The following is a 16,410-nucleotide window of genomic DNA, read 5'->3' on the forward strand; positions in this document are numbered from 1 at the left end:
ATTATTTCATTTTGTAAGAGTGTTAGGCAGTTACATAGTAGGAAAAATTAAAGAGTTTTGTCAGATGCTTTCTTGGTGTTTTGATTCATTTAATCCAATTAATTTAATTAATTCATTTAATTCAATTAATCTTAATTCATTTAATGAATTAAGAACTTTATGGTCATGTTAATTATTGTGTTTTTTTTTCTTTTTTTTAATTGAAATATAGCCAGTTTACAATGTTGTGTCAATTTCTGGTATACAGCATAATGTTTCAGTCATACATATATGTATATATTCCTTTTCATATTCTTTTTCATTATAGGTTGTATACTGCAAGATATTGAATATAGTGTGCTATGCAGTGGAAACTTGTTGCTTATCTGTTTTATATATAGTAGTTAGTATTTACAAATCTCTAACTCCCATTATATCCCTTCCCACCCCCTTTCACCCCTGGTAACCATGAATTTGTTTTCTGTCTGTGAGTCTACTTTTTGTAAATGAGTTATTTGTGTCTTTTTTTTTTTTTTTTTTGATTCCACATATAAGTAATATCATATGGTGTTTTTCTTTCTCTTTCTGGCTTACTTCACTTAGAATAAGGATCTCTAGGTCCATCCATTTTGCTGCAAAGGGCATTATTTTATTCTTTTTTATGGCTAAGTAGTATTCCATTGTATAAATATACCACAACTTCTTTATCCAATCGTCTGTCAATAGAAGTTTAGGTTGTTTCCATGTCTTGACTATTGTAAATAGTGCTGCCGCTATGAACACTGAGGCGCGTATATCTTTTTGAATTAGAAGTTCCTTCTGAATATATGCCCAGGAGTGAGATTGCTAGATCGTATGGTAAGTCTATTTTTAGTTTTTTGAGAAATCTCTATACAGTTTTCCATAGTGGTTGCACCAAACTTCATTCACACCAACAGTGTAGGAGGCTTCCCTTTTCTCCATACCCTCTCCAGCATTTATTGTTTGTGGACTTTTGAATGATGGTCATTCTGACCAGTGTGAGGTGATATCTCATTGTAGTTTTGATTTGCATTTCTCTGATAATTAGTGATATTGAGCTTTTTTCATATGCTTATTGGCCATTTGTATGTCTTCACTGGAGAATTTCTTGTTTAGGTCTTCAGCCCATTTTTGGATTGGATTGTTTGGGTTTTTTGTTATTAAGTTGTATGAGCTGTTTATATATTCTGAAATTAAGCTGTTGTCAGTTGCATCATTTGCAAGCATTTTCCCCCATCATGTGCTGTCTTGAATGATTTACTCTATTTTATTAAAATGGGTAGTAGAGAGCATAATAACAGAAAAGAGTGGTTTAGATGATCACTTGAAGGAGCTTAATCTAACTGACGATTACTGATGACTACCAGAGCAATTTCTCTGTTCATTCAGTCATTCCACAAACATAAATTGAATGTGAGATGCTGGAAATACAAAGATAACTGATATATATTCCCTGCCCACAGGGACCTTACGGTCTAATCAGATGTGTGAACACATAGTTGACGTACAATGTGACAATGTCAGGCTAACAGATACATGTCTTAGGCACATAAAGGCATAATGAAGGGAGGATTCAGTGTTGAAGTTTACTAGAGTTCTGAGAAGACCCAGTAAACAGTAACTCTATTTCCCATAATTTGAAAGGCAAGACCCATTAATTCATTTACTGATCAGAGGAGTCACTGTACCTTCCCTGGGGTGGAGTAAGTAAATAGAGGAGGGATTGGATGCATTCTGTCTAGTGAAGCTCCCTGCATCTGAAGGAAATGACCATTTATTTCCCCATAACAACTTGCTCTGGTCTGGAGGTTGGCAAAGGCTTTACAAAGGTATCTTGAACTAGTTTTAAGGAAGAGTGGGATTAACCTAGGCTCTGAAATGGGGAAGATAGCTGGGAACAGTGTTCCAAGCAGAGGGATTGGTATGCACAAAGGCACAGAAGCAACAAATGGTGTTATGTGCTCAATACCCAGCAAAGCTGGTATTTAGGGAGAGAGTAGAGTAGTGAAGATGAGTGTGTCATACAGAAACAAGGGTATAATCATGGAAGAATGTTTCATTCATTATTCTAAAGAATAAGACTTTATTCTCTAGGCAGTGGAAAACACAAAGGTTTTGAAGCAGGGTGGAAATATGGTCAGAGTTACCCTTTAGCAGATTCTTTGTGAATGTGGTATGGGTCTGTTGGTGTAAGATGGAGGCAGAGAGGCAGTGATGTACAGAGAAGGGATCAGTATCAGATAGGGTAAAGAGGTAGAAACTATAGGACTTAACAAGTGGCTACATGGGTCTAATGAGTGAAATGACAAGATAATGAAAATATCCAGGTTTCTGGCCAAGGTAACTGGGTGGGTTGGTGGGTCATTCCCTGAGATGGAAGGAACAAGCAGGTAGGGGGAACTTATTTAAAATGTACTGGATTCAGGGTTCATGGAACATCCAGGTGGAGTGAGATGTTTAATGGGCACTGGGCATGGGATCTAGAATTCCCGCCATTAGCGTCAGTTGTGGACCATGGCACAAAAGGCAAGTGGAAGTTCTCTTTACAGAAGCCAGCATAGTTTAAAAGGCATTGAAACATAAGGAAAAGAATTCAGTCATGGATTTAGACAGACCTGGGCTTAAATCCTACCATATACTACCTGTGTGATATTAGACAGCCACTTTGAGCCTCTTAATTATCATGTATAAAATAGTAGTATGAATCCCTATCTAGCAGGTTGGTATAAAAAAGTAATTTTGCATGTGTAAGAGGTTAGCACAATGCCTGGCACATAGTAGCTGTTTAAGAAATGTTTTTTCTTTAAATGCCTACTCAGGGTACTTAGCTGAAAATGCCCATTTCTTGGAGGGACAAGAAAACAGGAAGAGGAACCCTGACAGCGAGAACATAGTATCCCTGAGCCAGAAAGAGGACTGGGGCACCAGCAACATCGCCTGTCTGGGAAGGAAGCAGGGGAACAAGGTCACTAAAATATGGAAGGGCACCAAAAGAAACTGTCTGCTTCACAGCATTTAGAGGGCCAGCGTTCACTGTCTAGAGTCCTACAGACAGATAGAAGTTCATTCCCTCCACTGAAAATTAGAAGATCTGTGAAGGCTCAGCCCAGCTTCTCCTTTGTAATCTACATGCTCCCTATCTAAGGACCATATAGCATCAGTTTTACAACTCTAGGTCTGGGTTGTAGCAAAAGGAAAAGAAACTCAAAAGAGGTGAGCAAAGCATGAGGCGGAAGCTTGGCGAGTCTGGTTGGAGAGAAGGAGGGCAGCCACGGGCTGGATCTCAGCAGGTACCACATAAGTGCCAGGCTGGCTGCCGTTCCTGTGAAGTTGGCCAAGGTTTGTTTGGGGTGTTGTTAGCAGTCTCACTCCTTGCTTCTCTCCTGTGTCCCCACTGTATCAGGTATTAAGTGATGTCATTCCCTAGCTTTCATCCACGCTTGAAACTTTCTTTGACACTAGGGTATAAATGACCTATAACAGCTCAGAGGAAAGTAGAAATACACCCTGACTAGAGTGGTACCACTTCCCCTTCACATATGCTCAGCAGGCATGGTTCAGAAATTACAGCTTCCTTTCCCACCAGTTCTGACTTCATGATTTTTCTAAAAAAAAATAATGGTCTGACAGTTACTCCAAACTAAAAAGGCTTGTTAAGAATGATGAAACTCAGTTACCGTCTTGGGAATAGAATGTTGTCTTTCACAGTGAGTATTTATTTGTAGTGAGAAACACCAAAGGGATGGAATTCTGATATAATTTCAGGTAACACATAAAGGGGATATTTGTATGCAGAACATTTTTAGGGGCCTCTGTAATCCAGTCTCCCACTCCATCTGTGTACAGTATTTGGCAAATAAGTTCTCGATAAAAATTAGTTATATCAATAAGTACATGAGTTGATTCCTAGTGACCACGTCATCTAAACATTCTGGTGGGTATGTGTCGGTTACTACAGCCTAGACCAGCTGCAGCATTCGAACAGAAATTAGTCTTAATAGGCAATGTGCAAGCATGGAACCCAGAGTTGGACGGGAATTTTCTGTGCTCATTTGAAACTTGGCTCTGACTGTGGTTTCTCTGTCACAGATTTTGGGATGGGCGAGTGCTCCCGCAGGGAAAGCCGTTTGCGCTGACATGGAAACTGAACGGAACCTTGGCTAGGCTAGGCGTCCTTGCTATTTTAGTCACTTCCAGATGTCTACTGTGGGAGTTTTAAGGGGAAGATGTGTGGCGTGCGGTGGGCCCACTGGGTGGAAAGGGAGGGGGTTTCTTCTTTTAAGCCTTTCAATGTGTCTAAAGCCGCCCCTCAATATGCCACTGAGATGGATTGGATAAAGCTTTAAAACACTGAGCGCTTCAATAGTACCTCCTCTTTCATTTACATGCTTCACTACTTATGTAATTTTAGGCCAACTGAAGAAACCTTTGTGAAATAATCAGGATTCCAAAGAAAGGGCCCTTATCCCTTTTGGTTGTGACCTAATATTTATGAAGTATCGGCCATTCAACGTACACTGAATGGTACATACACCGGATGAGTTAGATGCCCCAGTAGCTGTTGGGCTAATATAACAAGCTCACCAGATGCTTATTATAGATCTACTTTCTCTGTTATTTTGGAGGGGTCTTTTAATCCCAGTGCTGTCATTATGAATTAGGAAAAGGTGTTAGGTTGTAATGTTTGTGTATGTGGAGATGAGGCCTTTTGAAATTTTTTCAATAGTGGTGTCCAGGTCCTTTCCAAGAGGTCCTGACACCACTCTGGACCAATCCAGGGGCCTGGGGGTCTCTTGTTTCTTTGTTTTCCTGGGTAGATGTGGCATTAGCATGATACATGGCTTGGCAGGTGAAGAAAGCACAAGTGAAGCAGTATAGCACAGTGGTGAAGTATATGGATTTGCCCCTCACAGCAGCCACTTCAAGAGGGTTCTTGTGAAGACTCTGTGAGATGAAGTAAGGTGTTCAGCTAAATGCTCAACAAGATTTATTGATTGCTTTTATTCCTGAAACCATTATCACCAAGTATAAGGATGGTGGCAAGGAAATGAAGTAAGGATCAGTTGCAGGGGAAAATAGAGGAGTCTGGGGAAATGATGTGCATTGTATTTACAGGGAAAAAAGAAACAGTTCAGGCTATCTTAAAACCGAGGCAAGAGGCCAAGTGCCTATACTTACCAGGTTCTGTTATTGTTGCCCTGGGATGGAAAGGCCAGTCTGACGGTTTGAGATGGGGTAGAAGGAGACTGAATTTAAAATAGCTGAGAGGAAGCAGAGCCCTTAACTAGATGAGTATGAAACAAGAAGATGTCCTCAAACTGGGTCCAAACTGTGGGGACGTCCTCCCAATGGTTATCCTGGGATGATGCGGGATCTTGAGCAATTGGCCAATCCATGTCTATTTGGTTTCTTATCTTGAATACGAGATTAGTCTACTTGCTTCCCCTATTTAAAGTTTCTATTAGTTGTTGAGCCCCCTATTTTCTTATGGTTGGATTTGTTTTCTCTTGAGCTGAAAAAATGCAGCTATGGACAGGGGTGGTGCAGGGAAACACTTTGGTTTCTGCCTATACACCCTCTCATCCTATCCTGATCCTGTTTCCTCCCATGAGCTCTTCTGAGATTTTCCAGAGATTTTTTTTTTCCTGCTTATTTTTACAGAGTATTAAAACATAAATTTGCCACAAAATTTGAAAGCAATAGTTTTTTCTAATCTTTTTTGGCCTCTGATTAGAGCTAGGCATGAGCTTTGTTTAAGGTAATTTTCTAAATCACATCTCTTAATTATTCCTCTAGGAATTAGCATCCAGGAGATTTTCTCCTCTTCCTCTTTCACCCTCCTCCCCCTCTTCTTCTCCTACCCTCTTCAGGAGGGGGCTTCAAAGTCCCTGGCCTGGTATAAATGATGTTAAAGGCAGCCAGTTGGATTTTCTAAAGTTCAAGAGTGACTCACTTGATCTCAAGAGGAAGCCTCACATTGGCACTTTATTATCTTCTCACTTCACAAAGCATAGTAGTTTTAAGTTATTACAGAGAGATGAAGTCAGAGAGATGCTGGGGAAGTAGATATATAGTAATACAGAAACAGTGCTTCCAAGCTAAGACTGAAAAACCCACTGAATGAGAGGAGAGAAAGATAAAGACAATTACAAGGGAAGCAGCATCAAAATAGGCCAGTGTTCTGTGTCTAGAGAGCAGTTACTCAGGTGGCTTTGTAAGATGATGATTCCAACCCTGGCAGATAATTTTTAGGAAAGAGCAAATAATTGCATTTATAAACATGCTTGTTATTAGAGATGAATAGAAGGTTGGGGAGATTGGTTCCAATGTCATCTCATCTGTTCCTTGTTTTTGCTAAGTGTGAGCTGAGACATGGCCTCTGTGGTTTATAGAGAACCAATCTAACTGTGTCTCAGGTGACTGCAAGTGGAAACCTGCCATGACACTTTGAGGAAGCACGTTTCAGATCCTCCCCCCAATATTAAGCAAGCTCTTAAAACTGTAAATCTGACGACACCATGAAGTGTGTTTTGATGTTTCAATCAATGGGCATTTCACGGTAATGGCTCCACAGCTGAGCAAGCCTATATTTGGTTAAAAATTTGGTCTATTTACAAATCCTTGAATTTTAAGTGAACCAAGAGGCTTTCAATCGATGTGGCAGCTGAAAAACTGTCGCTTCGTAAAGCAAAACAATAAGCTCGTGTCAGAGCCATCTCCCAAGTTTGAAAATTAATGTTATTTTGTTACTCCTTTTAAAAGTCGATCTTTTTTCTTTGAGTTGCTCTTCACAGCATCTAAGTGGCTTTGTTGTTGGATTTTAGGGCTTGGCTCAATATTCCGTCCTCTTTTATGGCTATTACAACAATAAACGAACAATTGGATGGATGAATTTCAGACTGCCACTCTCCTATTTCCTGGTGGGGATCATGTGCATTGGATACAGCTTTCTGGTTGTCCTTAGAGCGTAAGTTTCATTGGTCTCTTGGGGAGCAAGCAGTGATTTCTAGAATCAAATGGGAAAATTAATTTGAGAAATGGATATAATATTTTCCTGTTTCATGTCTAGAGAATGCAGAATATATAAGACATAAAATGTGGTTTTAATACTGACACTAATGTCAGACTATGTCTCCCAAACGAAAGGGTTGAACACAAGTGCAGGCCTTTGATCATCTCACTGGGTCACACTGATGGTTGTGGGCCTACCCTGTGTTTAAGCATGTTTTAAAGTTGTGCCTTTTTATACTTCAAGGTGTGAATCAATGTTGCAAACAAGACAGGGAAAGAACTGCTGACCCCTCTTTTTGTGTGCACAGAGGTTTGTGATTTGCAGAATCAGCTCAATAGGCAGAACCTGTTGGTCCCTGTTCATTAAAAAAACAAAACAAAAGAAAACCAGAATAACCACTCAGCCATGTTATGCCAACCAAACCAGCTTGATTTAGGTCCCTCCCTCTGGCAGGGGACCTTCTGTTGCTTATTACCTGATTGGCAAGTGGTTTAAGCTCATTGGCCTATATGGCAAGACAATTCCAAAGCTTGTCCCCAGGGCTAGGAGAACCTACCTGACTCCTAGCCCTGGGGACAAAGCTTAGTAGAAAACCAATTGATGAGATGTAAATGATTGTACAGAATCCTTTATCATCTCTTCCCCCCACCCCTCCTTTCCACCCCCAGACAAATTCATTTTTGGAATAAACATGAGAGGATTTATCGGATACATGACTCAGATCAAGGGAAACTGAGTTCTAACGTCAGCTAGGCAACTGATGGGCTTTTCCACCTTGCCCATATTGTTTGCCTCAGCATCCTCATCCACAAAGGAGGCAAATATCTATTTTTGATTACTTAATAGGGAAATTAGGAGGAAAATTAGATAAAAACCCAAGAAAGTACTTGGAGTTTTAAGATAGGATGACTAACTTTATTGACCCAGTACTCTCCCAGTTTTAGCATTGAAGGGCCTGTGTCCTGGAAACCCACTCAGTTCCTGATAGACCAACATGGTTGGTCACCCTAGTTTTAGACCCTTTCTTCTTTCACTCTTTCCTTCCTTGCAAATGATATGTTGAGATTGCTTCTCAACAATATAGTAGTTCAAAGGTGTAGCCCCTCTGAAAAAGGAAGAATTTTCGTAAGTATGTACACTTCTTTCCTCTAGAGACAAGAGATGGGGCTGTGCATGGAATACTTTATAGCCATCTAGGCCACCTCTCGGCAAAAATGTGTTGTGACTGTAGTTTGTCTTCAGTATCCTTCCTTTCTCCTTTTAGTAATCCACTCCCTTTCTTGTCAATTCCCACATGCTTGGTGTTCCCAGTTGGTCTGTCCAGCTAGAGCTCCTTTCTCTAGAAGGCTGTCTACAGCTGCAGAGTTTTGCCAGTGACAAAGCTCCACTCAAAATTTATCTTCCCAAGTGGTTAGCTTTACTTGAGGCCCTGCCCTTTGCTCAGTGACAGTGCAAAAAAGACGTGGTGACATCTTAATCGGATAAATAATTTTCTCCTTAGGTTAAGCCATCAGAAATGTTTTATTTCAACTCTTTTTGACCTACAAAAATGCATTTTATGTCATCGTGTCTTAGCTTTGGCACCAGAGTGAAGTCAGAAAACCTAAGCCCTTGACCCACCTCTGTGGTTTATTTCTGGTTAGTGTTCAGCAAATCACTTCATGATTTTACCCTTTAGCTTCCCCATCTGCAAAAAGAGAATAATATTAATGACCCTGAGCTCTTGTTAAGTTTTTGAGAAGGACAGATATGATAGTACACATAAATACCATTTGCAAATGGTGAAGTGGTAGACTGATATAGGGAATAATTATTTTTGGTTATTTTTCAAACACATTAGCCCATTTAAAATATATAAACCTCTGTTAGGAGTGGAACTAACAGTGGGGGAATTTAGGTGACCTTAGAGATGCCTGCTAACCTATAATGTCAGCTTTATGTCATTGTGCCCCTTTCTTTTTCAGTTCCATATCACTATTATATTTAAAAAACCAAAACCTCATGAGACAATTTTATAATATATATCACATGAAATTTTAATTTGCTATTTAAAGTGATAAGGGAAAAAAAAGGAAGTGAAGTAAGTGGAATATAGATCTCTAACCACTGAAATAAACCTGTAAGTAAATGCATTTTAAACTCTCCAAGCAAAAAAAAAAAATACATATATATATATATATGTATGTTAAAAAATCACTGATTAGAGTATATGTAGCCACTTGGCATTTAGGTTGCATAAAAATCTTGATTTTTGGCTGAGAGCTGTAGAGTATGGAAAATTTTCATACATTCTGTGTACGCACTCCATGGGGAGATTCTAAGAGGAATTGAAATCTATGTAGGAGTTTCCTGACCTGACCTGATTAGGCCAACTTTAGGCTTCAGGAGGTCTGGAAACCACTAAAGTTGTATACAACAATTTAAGGGTCTATACATATTTTTTCCCTCTGGAGGGTCTCAATGGTTTTCATCAGATTTCTAGAGTTCCTTATCTCACAAAAGGTTGAGAACTCAGTATATGACCTTTAGAAAACAGCTTAGGAAAACAAATAAAAAGTACATATTTTTGTATAACTTGCTTAATTGTTAAAATCAATGATCAGTAGTCTTTTCATCTTGAAGGCCTGAAAATGAACAGTTTAAAAAATTTAAACAAACCAAAAAAATTTTAAAGAAACTTTTATTTTCTGGTTATTAGAACAAACTTGTTTGAAAATGTATGTCTTTTAGATATTGCTTACCCAGCTTTCCTAACCTCTCCCTTTCTGCTTGTATTCTGGCTGCTGGATTAAACTTCCTGTTTTACAGGATGACCAAAAATATTGGTGATGATGGAGGTGGTGATGACAACACTTTCAACTTCAGCTGGAAGGTGTTCACCAGCTGGGACTACTTGATTGGCAATCCTGAAACAGCAGACAACAAATTCAACTCTATTGCAATGAACTTTAGGGTAAAGACACCAACTTGAAGAGCCTTTTCTTGGTATTTCTAAGAGTAAAATTGGAGCCATTTGAAAGGGTCTAGGTAGCAAAGTATCTTGACAGTTAAAGGCAAGATTAACTCATCATTTCTTCCCACCAGTATCTGGGGAGGGTTCTGATTATGACTGGAAAATAATTGATTACCCATGACAGTACTGTTTCTCCCTAAATTTGGTACTAAAACAATGCCATTGGCTTGAAATAGCTGACCATTAGTAATCAGAATCAGATATTTTAAATAATAGAACAATGCTCACTAATTATTTACAGAAATACATTAGCCCAATATTTAAAATGACTCTAAAGTATTATTTTGTAGTTTTAAAAAAAACTGCACTAGAATAGGATTTAGAATGAAGACTATCATAGTATTAGATCAATCAGAGCTTGTTTGTAAGACTTCTTCCTTCTTTCTCTTACTTTTTCTCACTTGCTGGAAACATTCACTTGGTTTGTGGAATCCCAGATTTAGTTCACATTTTCAATGCTCACATTCTGATGTTTGCAAAAATAATTCCTGAGTTCATGATACCTTTTGTAGCTCAGATCTTTCTTTCTTTCTCTCTCTCTCTCTCTCTTTTTTTTTTTTTTTTTTTTCTGTTTTGCCTGGGTACAGGAAGCCATAATAGAAGAGCGAGCAGCCCAAGTAGAAGAAAACATCCACTTGATCAGATTCCTGAGGTTTCTTGCTAACTTCTTCGTGTTTCTAACACTTGGCGGGAGTGGATACCTCATCTTTTGGGCTGTGAAGCGATCCCAGGAATTTGCGCAGCAAGATCCTGACACCCTTGGGTGGTGGGAAAAAAATGAAGTTCGTCTCTGCATGCTTTTTATGTGCTTAGAACCAGACATTTGAAATTTTGTGGGTTGTGCTTCAATGCTGGAACATGAAACTTGGCCACTCATTACCTGTGTCCGTCATCCTGCCCTGAGAGTGAACCAACCCTGGTGCACATTTCCCACTCTGTAGTAGCCTTGTTTCCAAATCTGTCTACTATCTGTCTGTTTTTCACTTTGTGACATTAGAGAAAGGTAGAGATGGAAGAGAGATTAGGACACATTTATTCCGAACAGTGTATTTTATAGACAGAGATAATGAATCTCAGAAGATTAGGTGATGCGTTCGTGGTCAGAGAACAGTGAGTTAAAATCTGGGAATCTTGAGCTGAAGCCCAGTACTCTCTCTATGACCCTATGTTGCTTTCTCTGTAGATCTTACATCTGTTTTGGAAAGATCCAACTGTTGTCTGAATTCTTTGAAGCAGTGATGATTAAGCTTTTAGTTTGTATGTTTATCTTACTGGAAATATTCAGATTGCCTCCCCTGCTTTGGGCAAGTCTAGGCTTCTCTCTCTTTTTCACTAGCAGCCTAACTGCACCTCTCCACATCTTCCTCCTTCTACCTCATTTCCTCCCCCGAAAAATGCTATTCAAATGAAGAAGGCCAGCTCTTTGCCAGGAATTAAATACTGTGATTGTGATTTGTCTTCAGGGTATCTGCCCATTTGGCAGGCCCAAGAGAGAAAGTCAGAGGTAAATATTTAGAATCAGGAAATCGTTGGTCATGTGTTGTTGCTGGGGTTCCTTTTCATAAAACGTTCCAGAATACGATGGGGCATCACTTTGAACTTGGACATTTTCAAAGTGTGTGGAGATTTAGACTTTCCACACTGAAACTTCTGCAGAGCCTTGGTAGGCCAAACAGATTAAGAAAGTCTTCGTAAGCATAGAATTTCCCAGAAAAATCTTGGACAGAAAATGGTAGAACCTACTTACAGCAGAGGGCTCCAAACAAAAACATTCTAGGTATTTCAGACGCAGTAACACTGGAGATGGGAGACCATACATTTACGAGAACATGATGACATAGACATTCCATGGAAACCTGTAAAGCAGAGAGTGATTAGGTAGTTACGTTGTTTATATAAAACAAAAGAGAACCTCAACACATTCCTAAGTTTGCTTTCAAAATTATCTCTTGCATTTATGATAGTATTTATAGGCAAAATTATTATGCCACTTTGGCCCACAGTTCATATTGATCACACTTCTGTATAAATGAGCTATAGTAAAGGATGGCTAATTATCACTAAAAGAGTGATTCTTTATAGGAACCTGTTTAACATCTGTCTTAGGGGACCCCTGATTCCTAGGGACTGAGAAAGGTAATAAGGGGAATTCATGAATAACTTTACAAATTTGATGAAACAGAATTTAAATTTACCTTATATAAAATCACACAGGCTCTGCCAAGACTTGACTTTAGGCTGAAATTATATCATGCTGATTTTATACTATGTCATGCTGACTTTTAGTTCCTGCTAGTCATATTTATATAATGTTCTTAATCAAAATGGAAAAAAAACTATTGATGATTATTTTCTAAATATAGCCTGGTAGTTCTAATCATTCAAAACATGGAGTCTATGAGGGGAAATAGGAATTGTTTAGTGGTGACAATTTGAGCCAGGTATTCAGGCAAAGACATTGCCAGAACCTTTTTTAAAAATTTATTTAAAGGTTTTTTCCCCCTCATTATAAAAGTAGTACATGCTCTGTATTCTTTCCTTTGACTTAATTTAGCCTAATAATGTGTGCCAATCGGTCTAGAGATAAGGACCACAAATTTCCTGCTTGTCATATTTCCATTTTTTCTCTCTCTCTTTCGTAATTATCTTACCTTTGGCATTATAAACCAGGTCTTCATTTTTGAAACTTTTCTACCTTGGCTTTGATAACATTATTCCAATATTTTCCTTTTGTTTCTCTGAACATTCTCTCTGATTTCTTTGATAAAACCCATTCCATTTTCTTTCTTTCTTTTTTTCTTTTTTGCCCCTGGCACCTTGCATTCCCCCAAGCTCCGTGTTTAATCCTGAGCCCATCTCAAGGAATTGATCCATTCTAACTGATTAAACTAGCCCATAGGCTGGTTGTCAAATTAATATTTCCAGTTTGGACCTCATTCCTTAAGCAGATCATTTTCCATTTCCTTGGGAAATCTTGTTGTGAACTGTATCAGAATCAAAACCATATCATGTTTTACCCTGTAAAACTATGTATTCTCTGCATAGAGAGTAATGTAAATTGCATCCCTCATTATACCAGGAAACAGACTATTATTACTGGCACATCCACAAGCTCATGCAAATGTACATCTTGAGAATGTGAGTTGAATATTGTCTTTGTTGTTTTATTAAGATCAAATTTTTTAAATGCATGAAATAATCTTTAGTCTTATAAAATATCAAAGGAATCTAGCTGGAATCTTGCAAATTCTGAAGGAAAGAAACGATAATTTTTAAACACATTTAACTTAGTTCATCCCTTATGTCTTTTTGTAGATGAACATGGTCATGTCCCTCCTGGGGATGTTCTGTCCAACGTTGTTTGACTTATTTGCTGAATTGGAGGACTACCATCCCCTCATTGCTCTGAAATGGCTGTTGGGGCGCATTTTTGCTCTTCTTTTAGGCAACTTGTATGTATTTATTCTTGCCTTGATGGATGAGATTAACAACAAGGTAAGTCTTGTGTCTGGGTTGTCCTTGCCATCATTCCCAGTCTCAAGATTGCCAGAAATGCCTTTGAAATCTGTTGTCTTCATTTTTGTTTCCATCCCTCTGCTTTCTAGATTGAAGAGGAGAAGCTAGTAAAGGCCAACATTACCCTTTGGGAAGCCAACATGATCAAGGCTTACAATGCGTCACTCAGTGGAAATAGCACTGGGCCCCCCTATTTTGTGCACCCTGCAGATGTACCTCGGGGACCCTGCTGGGAAACAATGGTGGGACAGGTAATGTCACAAACAGAAGTGCATTAACAATGAATGGATTGAAAAAGAGCAGAGTCAGTATTTCTTCCATATGTGTGGCCTGTTTTTTATTGCTTATTAATGAAAATGGCTAAGATTTACTGACTCTTTACCATGTGCTGGCTGTGAATTTCATGCATCTCATGCCAGCCTCACATGCATCCATTCAGGTAAGTGCTACATTTACACCCCTTTTACAGTTGCATATGAAGGAAGAATATTTTTAAATGGTCTGAGGAGATATTTACTGTGTACATGTGTTATAATAAAGCACCCAGATTTAGATACAGACCCAAGCAAATATTTAAATAGAACTCTAGTTAGTGTTACCTATTTTCCGTTTTTAAAAAAAGGGAGTATACACTAATACTCGTTTCAGTTATGTTACATCTTTATCAAATATTGCCTCTTAAGCGTTAAAGGAAATACTGTTTTAGGTTTGTTGTTTTCCTGATGGTTATGTAAATGACCCTAGTCTAAGACTAGTGATATTTTAGCAGATAAAAGAAACATTTCATATGGCGTTCTGTCCAAGAAGGGAAACCAAACCAAACAAAAACACCTACTTCAGGTCTCTTATTTCTATACAAATCCAATTTTGCATTCTGAAAGCGTTTAATTTTATTTCATTAGAATTGAAATTCCTCATAAACTGATTTTTGACTTTGGTTCATCATTGATGAACAGACATTTTGGTGCTTCTGTCTGTTAGACAATAGTTTAGTTTCAGCAGTACTGTAGTCTTTGTGAGATTATTTGAATAATTTTTTACTGTGTACTTTGTTTTGTAAGATAAAAGGAAAGTTGAAAGTTAGCATTAGTCCTATAAAACTAACATAATTTAAACAAATATGCATATCATTAGATATCCTCAGCTTCAGACACTCATCTGACTTAAGCCAATCACCTGTGATTTCAATTGTGGAAAAAAAATAAGAAAAACACGTATAATGCTAGACATACACCACTGAAGACTGAGTCCAAAAAGTATGATGTAATTAAGGTTTTTATTTTACTTTATTTTTTTAAGCTTTTCAGGAATCACATAGACCCCTCTCTTCCCAGTTACATGTTATTAAATACTCTGTTTCCAGATACGTACATTTCATACATACATTTCTGTTTACAAAGCATACTATTTATGAGATAATAAGTGAAATGAAATGAAAGCTGCCTGCACTTGGTAGAGAGATACTTATGGTACATGGTGTGGGAGACAGAATAATGGCCCCTCAAAAACGTCCACAGCCTAATCCCTGGAAACTGTCACTATATTTACAGGAAGATGGACTTTACCAATGTGATTAAGTTAAAGATCTTGGGATAGGAAAATTATCCCGGATTGTGCTGGTGGGCCTAACAAAATCACAAGCATGCTTATAAGTGGGAAACGAGTGAAAGTCAGAAAAAATGGATGTGACAGTGGAACCAGAGGTTGGAGTGATGCACTTTAAAGATGCAGGGAGGGGGCCATGAGCCAAGGAATTCGGTGGCCTCTGGATGCCGGAGAAGGCAAGGAAGCAGACATCTTGCACCTGGTGCTTGCACCTTGATTTTCGGCTTCTAACCTCCAGAACTGTAAGAAAAGAAATTTGTGTTGTGTTAAGGCACTAATTTTGTGGTAATTTCTAATAGCAGCAATAGGAAATGAATACACAGGAGTATAGGGGTTTCCATGTTTCAAAGCTCCTTGAAGCAAAGTCTTGTCATGCTGCTTAACATGAGTCTGTTTTATCTCATCTAGGCTTCTCCCTAAATCTTTAGCAAAAGTTGAGAGAAATGAAAAAAATATGAAGTATAGTTTTCACAAACTCAAAGAGTGTGAGACATTCTCCTATGTACATCCCAGAAAGCAGACTGGCATGAGGGATAAAAAAAAAAAAACCTATGCTTTACCAGGCAAACACCTGTTAAACAGGATTAATAGTACTAACTGTCAAGAATAAAACAGAGCTGCTCACTTCTGAGGAGGAGGCAGCAATTAATTAGATGTGACTGTCAGTGCACTCTAGGAGAATACTTATATTTCTGATTATGCAGAAGCTTCTGGGATATTCCCACACATACTGAATTAAAATAAAGAAAAAGTTATTCATTTAATTTTTCTTAGGAGCCTCTGGACCATGCTGCTTGTCTTGTCAAAAAAAAAAAAAAAAAAAAATCCTGACCCCAGTGGTTTTCCTTGCTTCATCATCTTCTCTTACTGCCATTTGCAGTAGGGTTTCCCTTTTCTCTTTCACCTTCCTGCTTCTAAAGGAGCATCCAGCACTTGTGGGAAAGTCTGTAGGAGTCGCAGGAGGAAAGGGGCTGTGGTTCTGAATGGAGTTTTGATAAGGGAGGTGGGTATCCATGGAGGCAGAGAAAACACAGGGGACGCAAAAATCCTGAGGTGCTGGGAAGGTGTGGCCTTTAAGAGATCAATATCTCTATCCATGCCACTGGAAACAATTATTCTAACCACTTTAAAAAAAAAAGATTCCAGAAGAAATAGTAAAGGCAGCTGCTTTGCATGGAATGTTGGGGCTGCACCCCAAAGACTTGCTCATTGTTCTGTGAGAACATTCCAGATGTTTCCTCTTCTTCCCATTGGATGCCCTCTG

At 38.6% G+C, this 16,410-nt stretch overlaps 1 protein-coding gene across 25 annotated transcripts in view; it reads left to right on the forward strand.

The window, feature by feature from the left end:
• Window positions 1–16,410, forward strand: part of TMC1 (transmembrane channel like 1) — a 310,690-nt gene that overhangs the window by 259,643 nt on the left and 34,637 nt on the right. For 24 of the 25 annotated variants that reach the window (XR_004319262.1, XR_004319261.1, XR_004319264.1 and 21 more), the window contains 5 exons: window positions 6,825–6,967; window positions 9,821–9,965; window positions 10,613–10,807; window positions 13,341–13,520; window positions 13,631–13,792. Coding sequence is in view for 21 of the 25 variants with exons in the window: in XM_032477833.1 (XP_032333724.1) it covers window positions 6,825–6,967; window positions 9,821–9,965; window positions 10,613–10,807; window positions 13,341–13,520; window positions 13,631–13,792 (825 nt within the window). In the remaining 4 variants the exon portion in view is untranslated. The remainder of the gene's footprint in view (window positions 1–6,824; window positions 6,968–9,820; window positions 9,966–10,612; window positions 10,808–13,340; window positions 13,521–13,630; window positions 13,793–16,410) is intronic. The other variant, XM_032477847.1, reaches the window with a different exon arrangement.

Source organism: Camelus ferus, chromosome 4, assembly GCF_009834535.1.
Source record: "Camelus ferus isolate YT-003-E chromosome 4, BCGSAC_Cfer_1.0, whole genome shotgun sequence".
In the NCBI taxonomy this organism is placed as follows: domain Eukaryota; kingdom Metazoa; phylum Chordata; class Mammalia; order Artiodactyla; family Camelidae; genus Camelus; species Camelus ferus.